Genomic DNA, 21,240 nt, shown 5'->3' with positions numbered 1-21,240 from the left:
ACTCCCGAAATCCTTCTCCACCTGCCTGCACTTTTTCTCACCTCACTACCCCAGCCCCCATTTTCCTGCACAGTTGACCCCAGGTACTTGAATTCACCAACTTTCTTTACGTCTACTCCTTGCATCTTCACTACACTCTCATCCCCATTCTCATTGATGCACATGTATTGTTTTGCTACTGCTCACCTTCATTCTTCTTTGTTCCAGTGCATATCTCCATCTCTCCAAACCCAACTCAACCTCCTTTCTACTTTCACCACATATCACTAACATTAATGCAAAATACTGTACCAATAGACGTTGCAGATTAATAGCTGGAGTGAAGTTTAGCGAAAATGAATGAACAGATGTACAGTGTTACAGTGGTGCTTGAAAGTTTGTGAACCCTTTAGAATTTTCTATATTTCTGCATAAATATGACCTAAAACTTCATCAGATTTTCACACAAGTCCTAAAAGTAGATAAGAACACAGTTAAACAAATGAGACAAAAATATTATTCTTGGTCATTTATTTATTGAGGAAAATGATCCAATGTTACATATCTGTAAGTGGCAAAAGTATGTGAACCTCTAGGATTAGCAGTTAATTTGAAGGTGAAATTTGAAAACACCTGACTCTATCAGTGGAATGGCAATCAGGTGTGAGTGGGCACCCTGTTTTATTTAAAGAACAGGGATCTATCAAAGTCTGATCTTCACGACACATGTTTGTGGAAGTGTATCATGGCATGAACAAAGGAGATTTCTGAGGACCTCAGAAAAAGCGTTGTTGATGCTCATCAGGCTGGAAAAGGTTACAAAACCATCTCTAAAGAGTTTGGACTCCACCAATCCACAGTCAGACAGATTGTGTACAAATGGAGGAAATTCAACACCATTATTACCCTCCCCAGGAGTGGTCGACCAACAAAGATCACTCCAAGAGCAAGATGTGTAATAGTCGGTGAGGTCACAAAGGACCCCAGGGTAACTTCTAAGCAACTGAACGCCTCTCTCACATTGGCTAATGTTAATGTTCATGAGTCCACCATCAGGAGAACACTGAGCAACAATGGTGTGCATGGCAGGGTTCCAAGGAGAAAGCCACTGCTCTCCAAAAAGAACATTGCTGCTCGTCTGCAGTTTGCTAAAGATCATGGGGACAAGCCGGAAGGCTATTGGAAAAATGTTTTGTGGACGGATGAAACCAAAATAGAACTTTTTGGTTTAAATGAGAAGCGTTATGTTTGGAGAAAGGAAAACACTGCATTCCAGCATAAGAACCTTATCCCATCTGTGAAACGTGGTGGTGGTAGTATCATGGTTTGGGCCTGTTTTGCTGCATCTGGGCCAGGACGGCTTGCCATCATTGATGGAACAATGAATTCTGAATTATACCAGCGAATTCTAAAGGAAAATATCAGGACATCTGTCCAGGAACTGACTCTCAAGAGAAAGTGGGTCATGCAGCAAGACAACGACCCTAAGCACACAAGTCGTTCTACCAAAGAATGGTTAAAGAAGAATAAAGTTAATGTTTTGGATTGGCCAAGTCAAAGTCCTGACCTTAGTCCAATCGAAATGTTGTGGAAGGACCTGAAGCGAGCAGTTCATGTGAGGAAACCCACCAACATCCCAGAGTTGAAGCTGTTCTGTACGGAGGAATGGGCTAAAATTCCTCCAGGCCGGTGTGCAGGACTGATCAACAGTTACCGGAAACGTTTAGTTGCAGTTATTGCTGCACAAGGGGGTCACACCAGATACTGAAAGTAAAGGTTTATATACTTTTGCCACTCACAGATATGTAATATTGGATCATTTTCATTCAATAAATAAATGACCAAGTATAATATTTTTGTCTCATTTGTTTAACTGGGTTCTCTTTATCTACTTTTAGGACTTGTGTGAAAATCTGATGTTGTTTTAGGTCATATTTATGCAGAAATATAGAAAATTCTAAAGGGTTCACAAACTTTCAAGCACCACTGTAAGTAGCCAAACTTACCACGAAAAGTTCAATCAGAAGAAGAACATCTACAATTTTTATTCCAAATGAATTTCACAGACAAGATTACTTGGGATTATACAAGTATTTCAGCACAACAGGGGTCACTGGAATTAGACTCGGATGTGTCTATCAGAGGATTAATAACGAGATGACACTGTGTTACAGTGAGCTGGACGAATAACTATACACAAAGATGGTACAGGTTTCCACCATGATCAGTGGTCTGGAACTTGACACTTTATTGTACCAACCATATCGGCTTTCTAAATTGCACGACAGTATTTATTACACATAAAACAAACATGATGAAATTATTATTATTATTATTATTATTATATCCGTCTAAGAACTTGGAATGGTATTTCAAATAATCCCATACAGTCATCGATGATAAATCACTCGCACAGACTCAGACAGTAAACCTTACACAGAACAGTCAATACTAACAGTGTAAACCAACAATGTACATATGTATATTTCATTTATAGCTACTATAATGCAAACATGCTTTGTTCCAAAAAGGCAAAACCGAAAACAAAATAAGCACCAACATATACACAAAACAATGGTGATTTCTTTCCTTTCACAAAATACATCGTGCTTGGCCTGATGGGCACGCAGAATAAATAGTGTGTGTGTGCTGGGAGCTGAAGCTTGAACTAGGCTCATTCGAAAAGCAGGTCCTCGTCTTTCTCCATGTCCACCATGTTGGATGGTTCGGCGATGGGGCCGAGCTCAGCCAGGCGCTGCGCCATCTCCCGCTCCGTCTTCTCCCGCAGCTGCTTCTTCTTTTCCTGGATCTTCTTCAACCTGGTAGATGTGAGGAGAGACAGATGCACATGGATCACTTCTGTAACTATCTTTGTGAAGCAGACATTATAAATTATATGTACTGTCTGGATGATAACTCGCATGACAAGAAGTGTTTTTATGAGCACATTAATAACCTGGTAGTAATTTAAGTCAGCAGTTAGCAGGTTATTATGTGTTATATCGAAACTGTTAAACACCATTGGGTGCAATTTATAACCACAAAAATATCTAGTCATAAATATTCACAGATTAAAAAAAAAAGTTGTGGTTGGAGAACAACTCTACAAGTTTGAAGTAATTTATCTAGAAATCTAAATATTGACTGATTTGCACTGGTAGATATTTTTCCCCCCCAATAATAACATTAAATGATAAATCATTACTCGAGGGCTATTTTTTTCTGTTCCATTATTATCTCATCTCATCTCATTATCTCTAGCCGCTTTATCCTTCTACAGGGTCGCAGGCAAGCTGGAGCCTATCCCAGCTGACTACGGGCGAAAGGCGGGGTACACCCTGGACAAGTCGCCAGGTCATCACAGGGCTGACACATAGACACAGACAACCATTCACACTCACATTCACACCTACGGTCAATTTAGAGTCACCAGTTAACCTAACCTGCATGTCTTTGGACTGTGGGGGAAACCGGAGCACCCGGAGGAAACCCACGCGGACACGGGGAGAAAATGCAAACTCCACACAGAAAGGCCCTCGCCGGCCACGGGGCTCGAACCCGGACCTTCTTGCTGTGAGGCGACAGCGCTAACCACTACACCACCGTGCCGCCCTGTTCCATTATTATTGTCCATATAAATGTACTCACTATGCAGACTTAAATCAGTCATATCTAACTCAAGGTCATTTTAATCACAATTGTACCAGGGTTAATGTAGTTAACAAAAACTAAGACTAAAACTAGCAGTTAAAAAAAAAAAAAAAAAAAAAAAGTGGTAACTGGAAGGGGACCCCCCACACAACAGCTTCAAAACCCCAAAAAATAAAAAACTACAAATGAACAACACAAACTAAAATGAAAGAGTTCCAGGTAAAAATCTGCTTCGTTTTCCCTCTCCAGTTTCAATTAGTTGAGCAAATGCACTTTTTTTTTCCTCCCATGTTTTCTATAAATAGATGAAAAACATGCTCGCTGCCACTCCTGTTTGACATGTTCAAGTGATCAGAAACCTTTAGTCACATGTTTTCATTATTGCTAAGCATCAGAGGTGGACAGTAACGAAGTTTATTTTTTTCGCGGTCCAAATCCTGTGCTCTGATTGGCTGGCGAGCAGGTCCGTATCCTACGGTACAGACCCCAGTTACGGACCCCGGTTACGGACCTCTGGCGACTCGCTCGTTCACAACAACAAACATAGTAGCATTTTTTGTCAACATTTATCTTTTTTTTTTAATATAAGATTTATTTATAAGATTATCAAAAATCTTACAATTTTTTGCCAGCATTTTTCAGGAGAATAGCATTAATTTTACAGCATGGATAGCAATAACGACAGTGTTCACAGCGAAAGCGAGTTTTACTACCCTGAGGAAGCAGAAATAAAATAAAACAAAACATTTCAGGAGAAACCTAAAAACCTCTAACTTGCTAACGCCGAGCAAAAACATGGCTGAATCCTGAATGACTCAATTTTGTATAAATAGGGGACTACATAGGCGGCAAAATGTAGTTTTTTTCCTGCCATAGAAGTGCACTTGAAGAAGGAGGAAGCAATCTGCATTACAGACGTGGATGAGGATTCAAAATGGCAGCTTGGCTCGGTTTTCCTTTTCGGGCGCTCTCGTTTTCTGTTAGAATTTGGTAAAGAAAAAAATTAATATATTACCGTATTTTTCGGACTATAAGTCGCACTTTTTTTCATGGTTCGGCTGGCCATGCGACTTATACTCCGGTGCGACGTATATATGTTTTTTGGGAGCAGTGGATGATTGATGGGGAACACAGCTTCACGGCAACTGGGAGGATGCGCCATGCAACTTTCCATGATGTCATCGGGTGGATTGACAAAGCATGGGCTTCAGTGACAACGGAAACCATCCTGTCGGGGTTTCGAAAGGCTGGAATAACTGGAGCTGATGCCGAGTCTGACGACAGCCACGCAGAAGAGGAAACGGCGATTCGTCTGCCGCTGGAGTTGGCAGAGTTGTTCAGAAGCGACACCGAGGATGAGGAATTCAATGGATTTGCTGATTTGAAGTGAAATCATCAGCTTGATAAACTTGATTGACCTGTGTTTTATTATTAATGATAGGCCTATAGTTATTTAAATAAGTTATGTAATGATTTTAGGCCTATAGGCTATTGAATAACTTGATGTTATGGTACATATTCAGCCAGTTTTTCTCTGGGCTATTATAAATGATTTTGTTTTGCATTTTTAAAAATAACTCTCCTTCCAAGATGAACTTTATTCTTCGTCTCTGATGTTATGGTGTTAATGGTCTGAATAACGTTTAATGTTTTTATCTGATATGACGTTAACTGGCAGGCACACTTTCTGCCTGTTTTTTTCTCTGAGCGGTTGTTGTTGTTTTTTTTTCACTAGACGGTTGTTTTTACTACCGTACCTGTCTTTGGAGATGATATACCTATAGCCTACTTGGCCTCTGATTTGATGAAATAAAATTTGACAAAAATAAAGAATGACACTCCTCGATGATGACTACAGCTTTAATAACAAAGATGAAAGAGCCATGGGGCGATAATAAGCCCTACCGGTAAAAATATTCTAAAAGCAAACTGATTAATGCATCAGTAATAGGCTACTAATATTAGTTATAATAATAATATAGGCTATTAGTAATAACGATAGTGATAGTATTAAAGATAGTAGTAGATATTTAAAATAATCAGACTAGGCTACTTACATGGCAAAGGGCGCGTTATCACTGCTCAGCTGTTCGTTTATTAAATAAACAATGCAGTCGCGCAGTAACCACGCGCCGCTTATCAGATAGAATCACAGATTCTATGGATAGAATAACCCTTCAAAAAAGTGCGACTTGTAGTCCGGTGCGACGTATATATGTTTTTTTCGTCTTCATAATGCATTTTTTGGCTGATGCGACTTAAACTCCAGAGCGACGTATAGTCCGGAAAATACGGTATTTACCAGCTTAAGGTCGGTCCGTATGGCGAAATACTGTGACCTCGGCCTTGAATTCTGACCTTGGCCCAGAGGGCCTCAGTCAGTACTTTCAAGACCTCGGTCACGGTATTTCACGATACGGACCTCCCAGCTGGTAAATAACATATATATTTTTACTGTACTTAAGTAAACTTTGAGTATCTGTACTTTACTTGAGCATATTTTTTTTGGAAACTTATGACTTTAACTTCTCTACATTTGAAAGACAAATATCATACATTTCACTCCACTACATTTCTATCAAGTTCCTCGTTACTATGAAGCAGCTTTGAAAGTGGATGGTTTGGGGTTTTTTCCCTTTTCTAAAACGTGATTGTTTTTTTCGCAGGTGACACTGAGACAGCCTGTCAGTAATCACTAGGCTCACGTCAGGTCCATAGACTGTATAAAATCAAGTTCAGTGATTTCTCCGCAGCGTTATTTGAACACGAGGAGTTGATGGCAGAATGGAAGGAGGCGGTTCTTCTGGGGAATGCACATGGCCCATGTTTCAGTTTTCTGAAAGGATTAAAGATTTGTTTCATTTTAAATGTTTGCTTTGTTTGCCAAAAACGAACCACATCACGGCCTACAAAAACTCGCCGTCCAACCTGCGGGAGCATACTGAAGTATGTAAACGTTTTATTCCAAAAGAAAACTTGCAATAAAGTTGTCTGTGCTTTTAGAGCTAGCGATAATGTTGAAATAGCTATGCAGTCTGGTTAGTCAAATGACTTTCTATGGATTTGCCCGTCAAGTTGCCATCGCCTTGTCCGCGGCTAACGTTAACACATAGCTAGTTAGTATGTAAAAATGGAGTTACGCTAACATGAATAACATTAACTTATCTGAAGTCCTGTCAGAAATATGTTTTAGCATAATCTTGCCAAATAAACAGAATGTAGAAATCTGTGTTTAAAATTGTTTATTCTACAGGTTCTACAAGTTAGTCAGTAAATCCCGTAGGTTGCTTCAGAGGCATTAGGTTTTCTAAGCGTTGTGGCAATAATACAACAATGCGTTGACAGAAAATGTACTTTTAATACTTAAGTATTTTTAAAAGCAAGTACTTCAGTACTTTAACTTAAGTAAAAATTTGACTGGAGAACTTTCACTTGTATCGCAGTAACATTTGACCAGCGGGATCTGTACTTTGACTTAAGTAGTGAAGGTACTTTGTCCACCTCTGCTAAGCATCATTTCGGTTTTAAGACATTTTCATTCATATATAGCAATCTACAAAAGAATCAGCAAACCAACAAGGCGTCTAACTGTGCCAGAAGTAAACAGCTTGTGTCCTCTGTAGTTATTAGCTCATCCGGCCGACAGGTGATGAGTTTATCCCATCATTGGGCGGCACGGTGGTGTCGTGGTTAGCACGGTCGCCTCACAGCAAGAAGGTTCCGGGTTCGAACCCAGCAGCTGGCGAGAGTCTTTCTGTGTGGAGTTTGCATGTTCTCCCCGTGTCTGCGTGGGTTTCCTCCGGGTGCTCCGGTTTCCCCCACAGTCCAAAGACATGCAGTTAGGTTGACATGGGGCGGCCTTGGGCTGAGGTGCCCTTGAGCAAGGTGCCGAACCCCTGACTGCTCCCCGGGCGCTTTGGTGTGGCTGCCCACTGCTCTGAGTGTGTGTGTTCACTGCTTCAGATGGGTTAAATGCAGAGGATGAATTTCACTGTGCTTGAAGTGTGCATGTGACAAATAAAGGTTTCTTCTTAAAAACAAATAAAAAGGTTTCTTCAGGTGTTGTCCACATTCCACGAAAATCGCTTCTTTGATCTCAATTCTTCACCGATTTTGATTCTTTTTGGCAGGAAGGTAGGTCAGCCTGGGGTGCATATGGCTTCTATCCAAATTTGCATAATTGCAATTAATAATGAAGATATGGACTAATTAAGCCCTAACGAGCAGTTTCCACACAAATCGCTTCTTCTCCTTCAATTCTTCACCGATTTTGATTCTTTCTGGCATTAAGGTAGGGTTACCTAGGGTGCATATAACTTCTACCCAGATTTGCTTAATTATAATTATTAAATGAAGTTATGGTCTAATTAAGCTTTAATGAGTTGTTCAACAAAAATCGCTTCTCGGTCAATTCCTCGCCGTTTTGGATTCTTTCTGCCAAATAGGTCGGTATTCCTAGGGTGTATATAGCTTCTATATAGTGTATATAGCTTGCTACATTTATTGTGCAAGGTGGCCCACTTTAGATCGTTCCTTCTGGACTAGATGGGGCCGGAGTGAGCTACGCTGTCATTGACAGTCTCGTTATGGGATATCTATGGCTGTGTTATACCTGAAAAACTAACACTAAAACTTAATACCTCAAAATATAAATAAATAAATGATTAGCTCAAAATATCTCTAGATTAGCTCAAAATATCTCTGATCCGGTAACAAATGATGATTGTATTGATAATATTATAAAGAGGAATTCTTGTTCTATGTTTCTTACACCAGTAGATGAGAGGGAAATTATTGATATAGTTAATAAATGTAGGAATAAAATGTCCACAGATTGTAATGATATTGATATGAAACTAGTTAAAACTATTATTGGGGGGGGGGATTTCTAAACATTAACATACATCTGCAACTTGTCATTTCAAACCGGTACATTTCCAAGCAATATGAAAATAGCAAAAGTAATTCCATTGTATAAATCTGGGGACAAACACAACTTCACAAATTACAGACCTGTTTCTTTACTTCCTCAATTCTTCAAAATTCTTGAAAAACTATTCAATAACAGATTAGATAAATTCATTCAAAAATACAAACTACTCAGTGATGGTCAGTATGGATTTAGAGCAAATAGATCAACAGAGCTGGCACTAATGGAATCAGTTGAAGAAATCAGTAACTCTATAGATGATAAAAAATGTCGCTGGGATATTTATTGATCTCCAAAAAGCTTTTGATACTATTAATCATGATATATTAATTAATAAGATGGAACAGTATGGGATCAGGGGAGCTGTATTAAATTGGATAAGAAGTTATTTGCAGGGGTGATAGCGTTTCCGGCGCGCCGTGGCTGGGGAAAAAAAATAAAATAAATCTAGTTCGCCCATTGTCCTGTGTCATTCTGAGATGCGCAGATAGACAGTAAAGGGAATTCGGAATTCCCTTTACTGTCTATCTGCGCATCTCAGAATGACACAGGACAATGGGCGAACTAGATTTTTTTTTTTTTTCCCAGGGTGTACCCCGCCTTTCGCCCGTAGTCAGCTGGGATAGGCTCCAGCTTGCCTGCGACCCTGTAGAACAGGATAAAGCGGCTACAGATAATGAGATGAGAATGAGATGAGAATAGTTATGAAGCCGGTACAGTGACGCTTTGTCCTATATATAATTAAAGTGCCACCCCTGAGTGTGCTCTTGCCCCCCTGATGCCCACCCAAACTGATTAAGCTTTAGACTCTAACGGTCAACTTTTCTAGTTCAACATAGTAAACGCACGATAAGGAATCAAACACAAAAACTAAACCTCGTCTAACATGACTAGTCTCTTATCATAACCAATGTAGTGTTTTTATTGCAAATGTGTATCAAAACTCTTGTGACTCACCTATAGAACTCTTCTCTTTCCCTTTCATCCAGTTCAGTGATGATGTACGTGAGGGTTCGTTCGATCCTCGGGATAATCACTGAGGAAAAGAGGGAGAACTCAAACAATAAAGCTTTTAACTCCTGTCGTGTTTACTATTTAGCAGTGTTTCATTCTGCATTAAGACAGAGACAGAGCGAGTGTTGTGCTGGACGAATCAGGTTTTTAAATCACTTTAAACTGGCTCGTTTTGTCCTGAGCTGATCAGAAAGCGTCAAAACACACACCGAGAACGGGACAGACTTGTCTCTGACTCACCGTGCTCGATAGCGTTCACACGACGGTTGGTGATCTTGATGGCTTCATCCAAGGTGACGAAGGAGGTCTGGAAATTTAGTGACCCAAAAACAAAAGTGAAATCATCAGAAACGTTTTTTGTTCTGCTTTTGGATTACTGTAATAGTTATCCTTTTAAGAATTACTCTGATCAATCACTACTTCACTCTCTCCTGTATCGATCGTTAGTTTTAAAATGGCTCCCTTCTCAATATCGGTATGCTGAAAAATCAGGAGTATTACACAGAACAACAAGAAAACATAACCTCAATGAGGCTGGAGCTCATACCGGTCCCTGTTGTTGTGTGCGAGTTTGAAACATGATCAATTCTGTAGGAGGAGTAGCGATTTTTGTGAAATTGCATATGACCCCTGTGTAGCTGCATCCATGCCATGAACAACTCTTGCTGGAATTTGTCTTTAGAGTCTTCTGGGTGAGTTTCAGTGAAAACATCCTAGCAGTTTATAAAGAGTAGCGTTTAATGTGACGAGTCAGCCAAAATTTTCAAACGCTCAAAAACGTTCAATATGACAAGTGGCACCACCGCCTTGACAACTTTTATACATACCAACCTAGGGAACATTCCGTACACGTTTGATCAAAATCTGATCACTTCTGTAGGAGGAGTAGCGATTTTTATGAAATTGCACATAACCCCCATTTAGCCTCATCCATGTTAGGTGGCGCCACCTGGTGAACAATTCTTGTTGGAATATGTCTTGAGAGTCTTCTGGGTGAGTTTCAGTGAAAAGGTCCCAGCAGTTTAGGAAGAGTAGCATTTAATGTGACGAGTCACCCAAAAATTTCAGATGCCCATAAAATCGTAAATATGACAGGTGGTGCCACCGTCTTGACAACTTTTATGCACACCAACCTGGGGAATATTGTATGCGAGTTTGATCGAAATCCAAATCAATCCTGTAGGAGAAGTAGCGATTTTTGTGACTACTGCCTCATAGAGGCGAAGCCACTATGTCATCGTGTTGTAAGAATGAGTGTAACAATAGTGCACTGCGCATGTGCGTATGCATTATAATCACCAGAACGGTGCATCGTGATCTCGCGATACGAACAGCTGATCTCGCGTTATCAAAGGTACACAAGAACGAGTATAAGAATGAGTGTAACAATAGCGAAACTTCATAACCAATCAGCACTTATCCTGATCAAGTTCGATTACCCGTTCTACTTCTTGATAAGCTTCGGAACCAATCAGAACCAGAAACGAAATCAGAGAAATCTCGTTATAACTTCATAGTATCGGAAGATAATCAGCGGATAAAAAGATAAACAAAATTCACCTCGTGGTCCGCCAAGGCTATGGATTCGAGATCAAGTAAGTGGTGTTTATTTGAAGAAAATTTACCTTTTGATTATCACAGCTTTTGTTTGGTCCTTCTGAAAGGTCAAATGAAAGGTTTAGTATGTTTTTTTGAGCTTTTTGGCAGATATTTACGCCAAGAATACCAGCCATTCAACAAAAACTCGAGAAGGCAGCGAAGACAACATTGGAATCTTTCGAGCGATCTGCTTGGTTTGCAATTATGTACAAAAGTCCCTGCGGCAGCGGGGGCGTGGCCGAGCATCAGTCTGTGAATGGAGGGTGGAGTCAGGGAAGGTGAGTGGTCATGTCACGAAACCTGTTGTCAATTAACGTGCGTTTGTGTGTCTCCTCCAGTGACCGCGCCCTATAAAAGGAGAGGGAGAAGGGGAGGTCGGCGCCGAGGGCTTGCTAGTAGCCTGTGTGTGTGAGAAAGAGTGTGAGTTGTGTGCTGAAAAGCAAGAATAAAGGAAGTGATTAAGACGCAAACAACCACCTGCTGTGCTTCTGTGCTCCACCCACATCAGGGTCTCGCTACAGTCCCATGTGGGAATAAATCAGCTCCTTCGGGTGATAATTGAGCCCTTTCGAGGGATTATTTATTTTAAAGTCTTGGCACTACACTTGCGAAACAAAATGTGCTCATTAGTACTAAATAATGCTTCGAAGACAATTCATGAACAAGTGCTTCCTTACTATTTTGAAAACAGACCTAGTTCACAGCACTGTATTTTGAACAAAGCCCTGATGCTGCTCACAGCTTGGTGATGCTTGCAAGAGATGAGGCGAGTATAATTGACAACATGTATATATGCTATATTTACTGTATCAGGGTCCTCCACTTTTCAAAAATAAAAGGTGGCAGAGGGGGCGGAGCCCCGTTGGGGGGTCAGCTGACGGACTTTGGGCTTTTTCTGACAGTGAAACTGGCCAATAAAATGGATAGGAAATGCTAAATCACTGTAAAGGTCATTTTACAAAAAATTAAAACACATTCTTACTGTACGTATCATCTTTACTGTCAATGTGAGACTCATTTGACATTTCAGTTGAGACTCGTGCGCCTGTTGTGCATCTCTGAATTAATTATATTTTTTTCTACGTGTGAAAAATAAATGAACTTCCATGCATAAACAAAATACCCAATTACAATAAATGCATAGATTTTTTTACAATACACATAATTGGGAGTTTGCATGTTCTTCCCGTGTCCGCGTGGGTTTCCTCCGGGTGCTCCGGTTTCCCCCACAGTCCAAAGACATGCAGGTTAGGTTAACTGGTGACTCTAAATTGACCGTAGGTGTGAATGTGAGTGTGAATGGTTGTCTGTGTCTGTGTCAGCCCTGTGATGACCTGGCGACTTGTCCAGGGTGTACCCCGCCTTTCACCCGTAGTCAGCTGGGATAGGCTCCAGCTCGCCTGCGACCCTGTAGAAGGATAAAGCGGCTAGAGATAATGAGATGAGATGAGATCATTTTAATTGGGTGAAACCATTTGAGCTGGTGCACGTGCCCGAAACTGGCACTACAAAGTCACCCCGGCCTCTGTAGTTCGGGTCCTTTGACCCAGGAACCCGGAAGTCCTGCAGTAAACAACCACAGTGAAGCAGCAGGAAAAATGCAGCTCACGCCTACACAATCACAGATACGTAAAATAAAAGACCTGAACTTAACGAGTGGGCGGCACGGTGGTGTAGTGGTTAGCGCTGTCGCCTCACAGCAAGAAGGTCCTGGGTTCGAGCCCCGGGGCCGGCGAGGGCCTTTCTGTGCGGAGTTTGCATGTTCTCCCCGTGTCCGTGTGGGTTTCCTCCGGGTGCTCCGGTTTCCCCCACAGTCCAAAGACATGCAGGTTAGGTTAACTGGTGACTCTAAATTGAGCGTCGGTGTGAATGTGAGTGTGAATGGTTGTCTGTGTCTATGTGTCAGCCCTGTGATGACCTGGCGACTTGTCCAGGGTGTACCCCGCCTTTCGCCCGTAGTCAGCTGGGATAGACTCCAGCTTGCCTGCGACCCTGTAGAAGGATAAAGCGGCTAGAGATAATGAGATGAGATGAGAACTTAACGAGTGTGTGTGCACTGTTATATGATTACTGTAACTGTTTGGTCAGAAAAGATGATAGATAAGCGTAACCGTTGCACAATAACGCTACAAACACCCGCAAAGTTATTTAGCTGCTGGCTAGTTATTTTGGCCACTTCAGGTAGCCCCGTGTGCATTCGTTTAATGGTCTTCTGCATGTTAAATAGTTACAAAATTATAATAAAGTGAATACTTTATGATTTATTTGGTGTATATTGATGAAGTTATGTATTTATTTATTTAGGCCAAGGAAAAGGTGGTGGGCCAGAATTATAACATGGCGGTGCACCACTTTAAAAGCTCCCGTGGAGAACACGGTGTATGGACATGGGATCAGAAAGCAATTTTATTTATAAACAGCAGCCACAGGTACCCATAGGGTACCTATTTTTGTAAATTGTGGACAAACGACGACGACGGACGGATGATCGCTTAAGCTCATCCGGCCTGGCCTGCAGCCAGATGAGTGAAAAACTCATCTCATTATCTGTAGCCGCTTTATCCTGTTCTACAGGGTCGCAGGCAAGCTGGAGCCTATCCCAGCTGACTACGGGCGAAAGGCGGGGTATACCCTGGACAAGTCGCCAGGTCATCACAGGGCTGACACATAGACACAGACAACCATTCACACTCACATTCACACCTACGGTCAATTTAGAGTCACCAGTTAACCTAACCTGCATGTCTTTGGACTGTGGGGGAAACCGGAGCACCCGGAGGAAACCCACGCGGACACGGGGAGAACATGCAAACTCCGCACAGAAAGGCCCTCGCCGGCCACAGGGCTCGAACCCAGGACCTTCTTGCTGTGAGGCGACAGCAGTAACCACTAGACCACCGTGCCACCCTGAGTGAAAAACTATTTTGTACAATTCATTACTAGGATTTGCTCATCATGCTGCTTAACCTGAGAGCGTTCACTATCGAGGACTTTGGTTCCAAATAAAGTTGAGGCATTTCTGTCCTTATTTTCAGAGAGTTCTGCCTGATCAATTGCCCCTTTATTAGACTTTCAGTAATGACACATATTCCTATATCATAGGGCACCATACACACACATTCTCGCACACTCCTACACACCCAGAGGCAATTTGGAGACGCCAATCCACCTACCAGCATGGTTTGCGCCTTGCCGATTTGCCCCATGACAGACATGAATGTATGTCTGAGTGCCCCCTACCTGCAGAGAGGCTAACTCCACCAGCAGCTCCACAGCTTTAGCATAGTTCCTCTTCAGCCTGGACAACTGCTCTCCACCTCTCGCTAAACCCGTCAGCTCATAGCCTTCACACACAAAACAATCATTCTGTTATTTACTGATATCTGGAAAGCATTCTCCAAATAAGTTTTAATGCCAACCGGCTTCTAGTCAAAAGCATGACTTACTGTCTCCTCCTTCCTGATAGTGCTCGAACACAGGCAGAGTCACACCTGCAGTCAAACGGTGCAAGCAAGGAAACGTTACAGACAATCAAACAATCAAATCTGCTGCACCGGTTTTAATGGGTACCTCGGTGTGTGTGTGTGGGGCCATTTTTAACATTTGCCGCTAAAGTGGGAATCACACTGACCAGAGGTAGTGTTCAGTAGCAGAACGGTTGACACAGCTAGCGTTACACTAGTGACGTAGGAGCACGGCGTTGGTTCAAGTCCAACTTGTTTCAAATTTCTGACCGTAAGGCAACGCTCATCAGTGTCAGGTTAGTGTATCCTAGGAACGTTTCAGGTGTTTTGACCAATCAAAGCGGTAACATTCTTAAAGGGGCGGGACCTCTGAAATGACGAGAGGAGTTTTTCCATGAAAGCAGTCCCTGTGTCCGAAATCACTCACTCACTCATTCATTCACTACTCCCTACTCACTATATAGGGAATTACTATACAGTGAGCATCAGCAAAATGAAAAAACACTTTTAGACACTACTCCGTCATGCCGTTATTTACTGTCACACAATTAAAACGTGCCAGATCAGTCGGCTGGTGGGTTTTCAAAAGAATAAACGCATGCATGTATTTTTGTGATACATATATTATACTGAGCGTATTTCCCACATTAATCAATACAAAAGTACTTTGTGTCTGCTGCATTTTTCAGTTCTTTTAAATCAAGGCTGAATACTTACTTTCTTCTTTGCTGCTGCCTTTTATTAAATCAAATTTGAAGCTTGTGATTAATTCCTCACTCTGCACTGTAACTTTTATTCTTGTATTTTATCTGTCTTAGTCTATTTTAGCTTATTTTCTATTCTTTTACAATTTTTAACTGTACTTGAATATCCATTTATAATGTTTCTTCCTCCGTCCATTCACCCCAACATTCCCCCCAGAGCGACTGCAATGCATGATGGTATAATATTGCTTTGGTTAGTGCCCATCGGTTGTACACTACTTTTCATGATGCATCGTAGGATACTTTGAGTCCACTATATAGGGTGCAATAATTCTCACTATACGTTCCGACAGCGCTACAAAATGGCGACCGCACTATATATAGTCCACTATATGGTGAGTAGTGAGTGATTTCTGACACAAGGAGTGTCTCATGGGTGTCCAAACTGAACGAACCCCTTCCTTCCTTCCTTTCTCTCGCTCTCTCTTATCCCAAAGCTCCTAACTCTATTACTGATATCGGTTTATCCAAGGCTTTTTTTTCATTGTTGTATGAAACATTCATTCATACTTCGCATCACTCAGGAAAGAGACAGAACTTGGTTTGAGTCATAGAATTATTACAGTCGGAGTCTCGTGTTATGTTCTGCTGCTGCCACTTTGTTCTTTTCAATGTGATCCCACCTTAAAGAGCCAAAAATGGTTACCGAGGTTAATATTAGGGTTAGATTTAAGTGTAGACATGTACTATGGTATCTATCAACTCCAGTAATCATTATGTTAATTCAACGGTCCTCACGAAGACAGGAAAGCGTGTCTGAGTTTTTTCTAATGCCATATTTAAAAAAAAAAAAAACTTTACACTATGTTAAGCAGACCTGCGACATTATCCTTCTTCGCCCTGACCTTCACCTGGGCCTTGTTCACATTCTGGATGACTGTAGTGCTAAACAAACAACACAGACACAGAGTGAGATCAAGAGACACAGTAACTCTCACGCAATTAACGTTCACGTTCGCTGTTCATACCTAAAGTCACCAGCAGCAAATTTGGCTTCGGCTAAGGAAAAAGCTGCTTCCCTCATCACCTCCCCCATCAGTGTCTTAGTCTGGGAATAAACAGAAAACCTTGGTTAACGCTGTAAATAACCAACCCACGGCTTTACAAGATCACTGCACAGAACGCCATGCTATCAGCTGCGCGAATAATACACATCTAAATAAATATGTAAGCAGATTTCAAAATCCATTATGTAGAAATGAGAAAAAAAAAAAAACATAATACGAGGACAAGATTGACAAAGCTGCTCGCTGTCCAACCTCAATGATTTTCCTCAGAATCTGCCGGAAGCGCATGGACAGAGCGTCTGCTTTCTTCTTCAGCAGGTTGCGTCCAGTCTGAGCTCCTTTCAGACGCGCCTTCATGATGGTTTGAGCCCTGAAAGGAAAATCCTGTTCAAACCTCAGTTCCTGTTATCATCACTTAAGTTATTGTTGCTATAAACCATCATTCCATCACTGGATTTGTTTTTTTCCCCCCTGAGATTTAAAAAAAATAAAAAAATTTTTTAAAAATGCAGCTTGTCATGTTACTGAGAAACAGCAAACAAGAAACCCCTCTGTTCTGAAGACTTTCCCACAGCAGAACACTTACTTACGCCAGAGACGCTTCCTTACAGAACACTTCCCCATATCAGTGATTAGAAGTCTCTTAAAGCTAGACGGCCTTTCGATTTCATAAAATCAGTGAAATTTAGTTCCCTCTAAAATTTGGTCATTGTGATATGTTTATTTCTGTAATATATCTCACTAATATCAGGTCATTCTGTGGCTGAGAATTTTTTTAATTTGAGGGGATTAAAGCAAATAATGTGCATGAAATCACTTGCTTCACGCAGTCAAGCAGACAGAGGAAGTCCGTGTGCGTATGCGCAGGTTTACCTTTGACCCTGCACTGACAGTTCCATCATTGTGTCGCTAAACGAACAGCTGATCACACCGAGGTGCTCGCTGACCGCTGATATTTATTAGTTTGGTCCTGCGTTTCCTTTCCGTCACATATAACATAACGTCTTTTCTTCTCGCTTTCCGTTACTGTAGTCGGTCTTTCACGTTTCATTCGCACACTCACGTCCTCAATTTTTCTCTCCTGTCTCAAATTTGTATCCCACAATGCCTTGTGCGAACGGAGAAAGCCCACCACGTCATGCATGACATAGTATCTTGAATTGGGTCACGGTGAAGCAGGAAAAAATAGCGGAGAGAAATTCATGAATTTTTTTTTTTTTTTATAATAAAATTGGAAGTCTGTGATTCGAATTCAGTAGCTTTTGGTCGACTAAACAAAAATAATTGAATGTCAGGGAAAATTCTTTTCATGATCTACACTTGAAAAATCTGAAAGGCCGTCTACCTTTGAATAAGTCATTTTTAAACTTGTTTTATTTCTTAATTAACGTGTTATTCAATTACATTTTCAGTTTTAGTAACCTTACATCGTGACTTGTATTGGCAACTAATTGCAATTAAACATTATACTTATCGGCCTGTTTGGTTTTTAGCCGTGTTGAATTTAGTTCATTTGTTCCATGGCAGGCGTCGCTTATCCGCACGATCTTCACGAGACTTGTGCGAGACTTCGAAACATGAAGTGTCAGCCAGGTGTCAGTGCCGCCATTTTGAAAACTGTTTTCCAAATGAAATATTGCACAAAAACGAGTTTAAATGACGATTACTGCCTACTTTTTTCAAACTTTCCTGGTTGCTATAAAAACAAACAAAACTTCCGGCTTGATTACATCAGCATTCGAAAGACGGCACGCGCGTCTTTTGACAATGTTGACAGACGTCGGTCGCTTTGATTTCCGCTGAACGTTTTACTTCCGTCCTACGATGTCTCGCACAGGTCTCAACGCATCTCATTTACAGCCATTGCTTTGATATACGGACTGATATATTACATAGCATATTTCAAACACTTGCTATAGCAGCGACAAAATAGCGATCAAAAATGCATTCCTATATTTAATAAAATGAGGTAAATAGGATTTTGATTAAAAAAAACTGCCTTCAGTTCTCCTTTAAGATAGAATTTATCAAAGACAAAAGTTGCTATATACATAGAATTTTGAGCTTTAGATGACTTGGAGCATCCATTTTATCAGTCCAACTATATTTGAGATTCCGTGTTGCACAGATCAGGCTAAACTGACTTATTTACATGCTACTCCTGAGAGTTCGGTGATCCTGACTGCTTCTGCTCTCCAGATCTGCTTGATCCATCCTGATGCCCTACTTCTGGTTGGAGTTCTCATTGCTTGGAAACCACTCACTCCTGCTGACAATGGCTCCATTCATCCCTTTCACATATCCCACAATCCACTGCGCGGTTGGGAACTTCCGGTGGCCGGACCCAGGCTGCTGATAACGGTACAAAAACCAATATTGGGCTATGTAATCAGTTTCAATGTTCAAATATTATTACAGGTTTACATGGTCTCACAGATTCCCCCCCTCCCCCAAGATTAATCCTGCTTGAAATGATTGCACATTTATAATTTGTCATCAGCGTAAATGTACTCTGTTAATGTTGTTGGCCAGAGTTATAGTGCTGAGGAGTTGGAACATGTATTTGGTGTAAACAACGCAGAGAGTGAAAGTGAAAAGACTGTATGGGTGATAATATACGGATGACCGATTAAAAGCTTCTGTGCTGATGAAAAATACCAACTAAAAGCAATCTAATAACATCAAATTTCAGCTTGCAGCCGATATTTGAACATCGAAACTGATGACAAATTGTAAACGTGCAATCATTTCAAGCAGGATTAATATTGGGAGTGAGGGGGGGGAATCTGTGAGACCATGTAAATCTGTAATAATATTTGAACATCGAAACTGATTATATAGTAGCCCAATACTGGTTTTTGTACCGTTATCAGCAGCCTGGGCCCGGCCACTGGAAGTTCCCAACTGCGCAGAGATTGTGGGATATGTGAAGAAACCAGGAAGATGGCTTTAGACTGCAGTTGCCACGCACAGTTTTACACTCAAGTCTCCATCAGTAAACAGTTGATAACTTCATCTTCAAATTAATGAATTTCCTGGTTACACAATTGCACTTTCTGATCACGTGGCACAGTTACAGAAGTGAATTATTTCTAATCACGCAATCCAGGGTCACCCAGATGACCATGGATTCTCTTTTGAGTCTGGTTCCTCTCAATATTTCCTCTTCACGTTGTCTCAGGGAGTTTTTTTTTTCTTGCCACCATCGCCTCGGGCTTCCTCATTAGGGATCAAATTAAATAATTTTAAAAAATGTACATCATGGAGTTTATACATTTCTGTAAAGCTGCTTTATGGCAACGCCCATGTCTAAAGGATGGATACTTCAGATTAGACTCCAGCAGCTGGTTAAGTTTTTCCTCTCAGACTGCTGCAGGAAACTCGGATCACGAGACTGAATCAGACTTCTGCTTTTAGTAGACTCACTGGGAAGATCAGTTTCAAATCTCCACATCTATCCAAAACTAAACTATCTACTATAAATGATATGCTCAAAATGCACAATACTGGGAATTGAGTGGAAATTTAAGACATTTTAAACTGAAAAGCTTCACACTTCACCCACAGTATGATTGTTTTAAACCACTGACTTATACACCACAGGATGAATATAAATCAGATATTAAACTGATCATCTTATCTAATAAATCTTGCAAAGCATGGTGTCTAAACTCTAAAATAAACAAAAATGTCTACAGCATTAAATAGCTGATTACAGTAATTTCAGTGAACTAAATTTCGTTGTACATCTGTGCAGTGACAATAAAGGTAGTCTAGTCTATTCTAATCCAAGTTCTAGCTTTGAAATAGACTAGATTACAGTTCAAATTTTCTTGCACTGAAAGCAGGTCAAACAGTCTGAAAAGCTTCCAAACTGTCGTAAAAAATTACCGTTATATTATACTGACGTGACATTTCATTTCTTTTTGTGCTAAGCTAGCTAACCTCCAGGTACACTCTCACCTAGCTTAGCTACTCACATTCTCGAAGGGAAAATGTCGATTCGATCTTTTCCAGACATCTTTGCCTTTTGTTGAGGACTTTTTTTAAACTATATATATATAAATTCCTCTAATATAAGGCGTTGCACAGTCGAATTTTTATGCTGTTATTGACATAAAGATTACTGAACTAACACTGACAGGCTTCACTGACGCTCCGTGTCCGGGAGCTCTAAATACGCCTCATGTAGATATACAGTGCACTACGAAGGGTGGACAAACACGGCTATTTCTCACCCTAGGAAGTGCACCTGTGTAGGGAGTCAGTAGCTATTTGGGATTCATTCCGTTAAAAAAATAGTAGCGCAGAGCAAAGGCAGCTGACTGGATATAGTCATGTGATTCCGTAACACGACAGGAAAATGCCGCCGCCTGGTGGCTTGGAGGATATCTGTGCTAAAAATGCTGTGCAAAATCTAGGCATTAAATTAAAATAAATTTATTTTAAACAATGGCGGTTTTATGTAAATGTTCGGAATTTTTATTCTATTTTATATAAAGTAATAAAACGTAATTAGAACTCCCGGATAGGCTTCACACTGATGCTCCGTGTCCGGGAGCTCTAAATACGCCTCATATAGATATACAGTGCACTACGAAGGGTGGACAAACACGGCTATTTCTCACCCTACGAAGTGCACCTGTGTAGGGAGTCAGTAGCTATTTGGGATTCATTCCGTTAAAAAAAAATAGTAGCGCAGAGCAAAGGCAGCTGACTGGGTATAACACGACAGGAAAATGCCGCCGCCTGGTGGCTTGGAGGATATCTGTGCTAAAAATGCTGTGCAAAATCTAGGCATTAAATTAAATTTATTTTTAATAATGGCGGTT

The 21,240-nt window shown here is 40.9% G+C and overlaps 1 protein-coding gene across 2 annotated transcripts; it reads right to left on the bottom strand.

Annotated features, from left to right (window-relative positions):
- Positions 1 to 1,994: 1,994 nt before the first annotated feature.
- On the bottom strand, positions 1,995 to 20,595 carry atp6v1d (ATPase H+ transporting V1 subunit D). 2 transcript variants are annotated; one of them, XM_060917861.1, is made up of 9 exons: positions 20,372 to 20,595; positions 16,661 to 16,778; positions 16,370 to 16,449; positions 16,219 to 16,286; positions 14,620 to 14,664; positions 14,414 to 14,517; positions 9,815 to 9,881; positions 9,518 to 9,596; positions 1,995 to 2,798 (listed from the first exon to the last, which is right to left on the bottom strand). In XM_060917861.1, exons 2-9 carry the CDS (start codon positions 16,763 to 16,765, stop codon positions 2,654 to 2,656), a joined length of 693 nt encoding a protein of 230 aa, XP_060773844.1. In that variant the 5' UTR covers positions 16,766 to 16,778; positions 20,372 to 20,595; the 3' UTR covers positions 1,995 to 2,653. The 2 variants fall into 2 exon arrangements, with proteins under 2 accessions (XP_060773844.1, XP_060773843.1); XM_060917860.1 differs by having other exon boundaries at positions 20,389 to 20,595.
- Positions 20,596 to 21,240: the final 645 nt, after the last annotated feature.

The sequence above is a fragment of the Neoarius graeffei genome, chromosome 3, assembly GCF_027579695.1.
Source record: "Neoarius graeffei isolate fNeoGra1 chromosome 3, fNeoGra1.pri, whole genome shotgun sequence".
NCBI lineage: Eukaryota > Metazoa > Chordata > Actinopteri > Siluriformes > Ariidae > Neoarius > Neoarius graeffei.
This window is presented reverse-complemented; position numbering and strand designations above follow the sequence as displayed.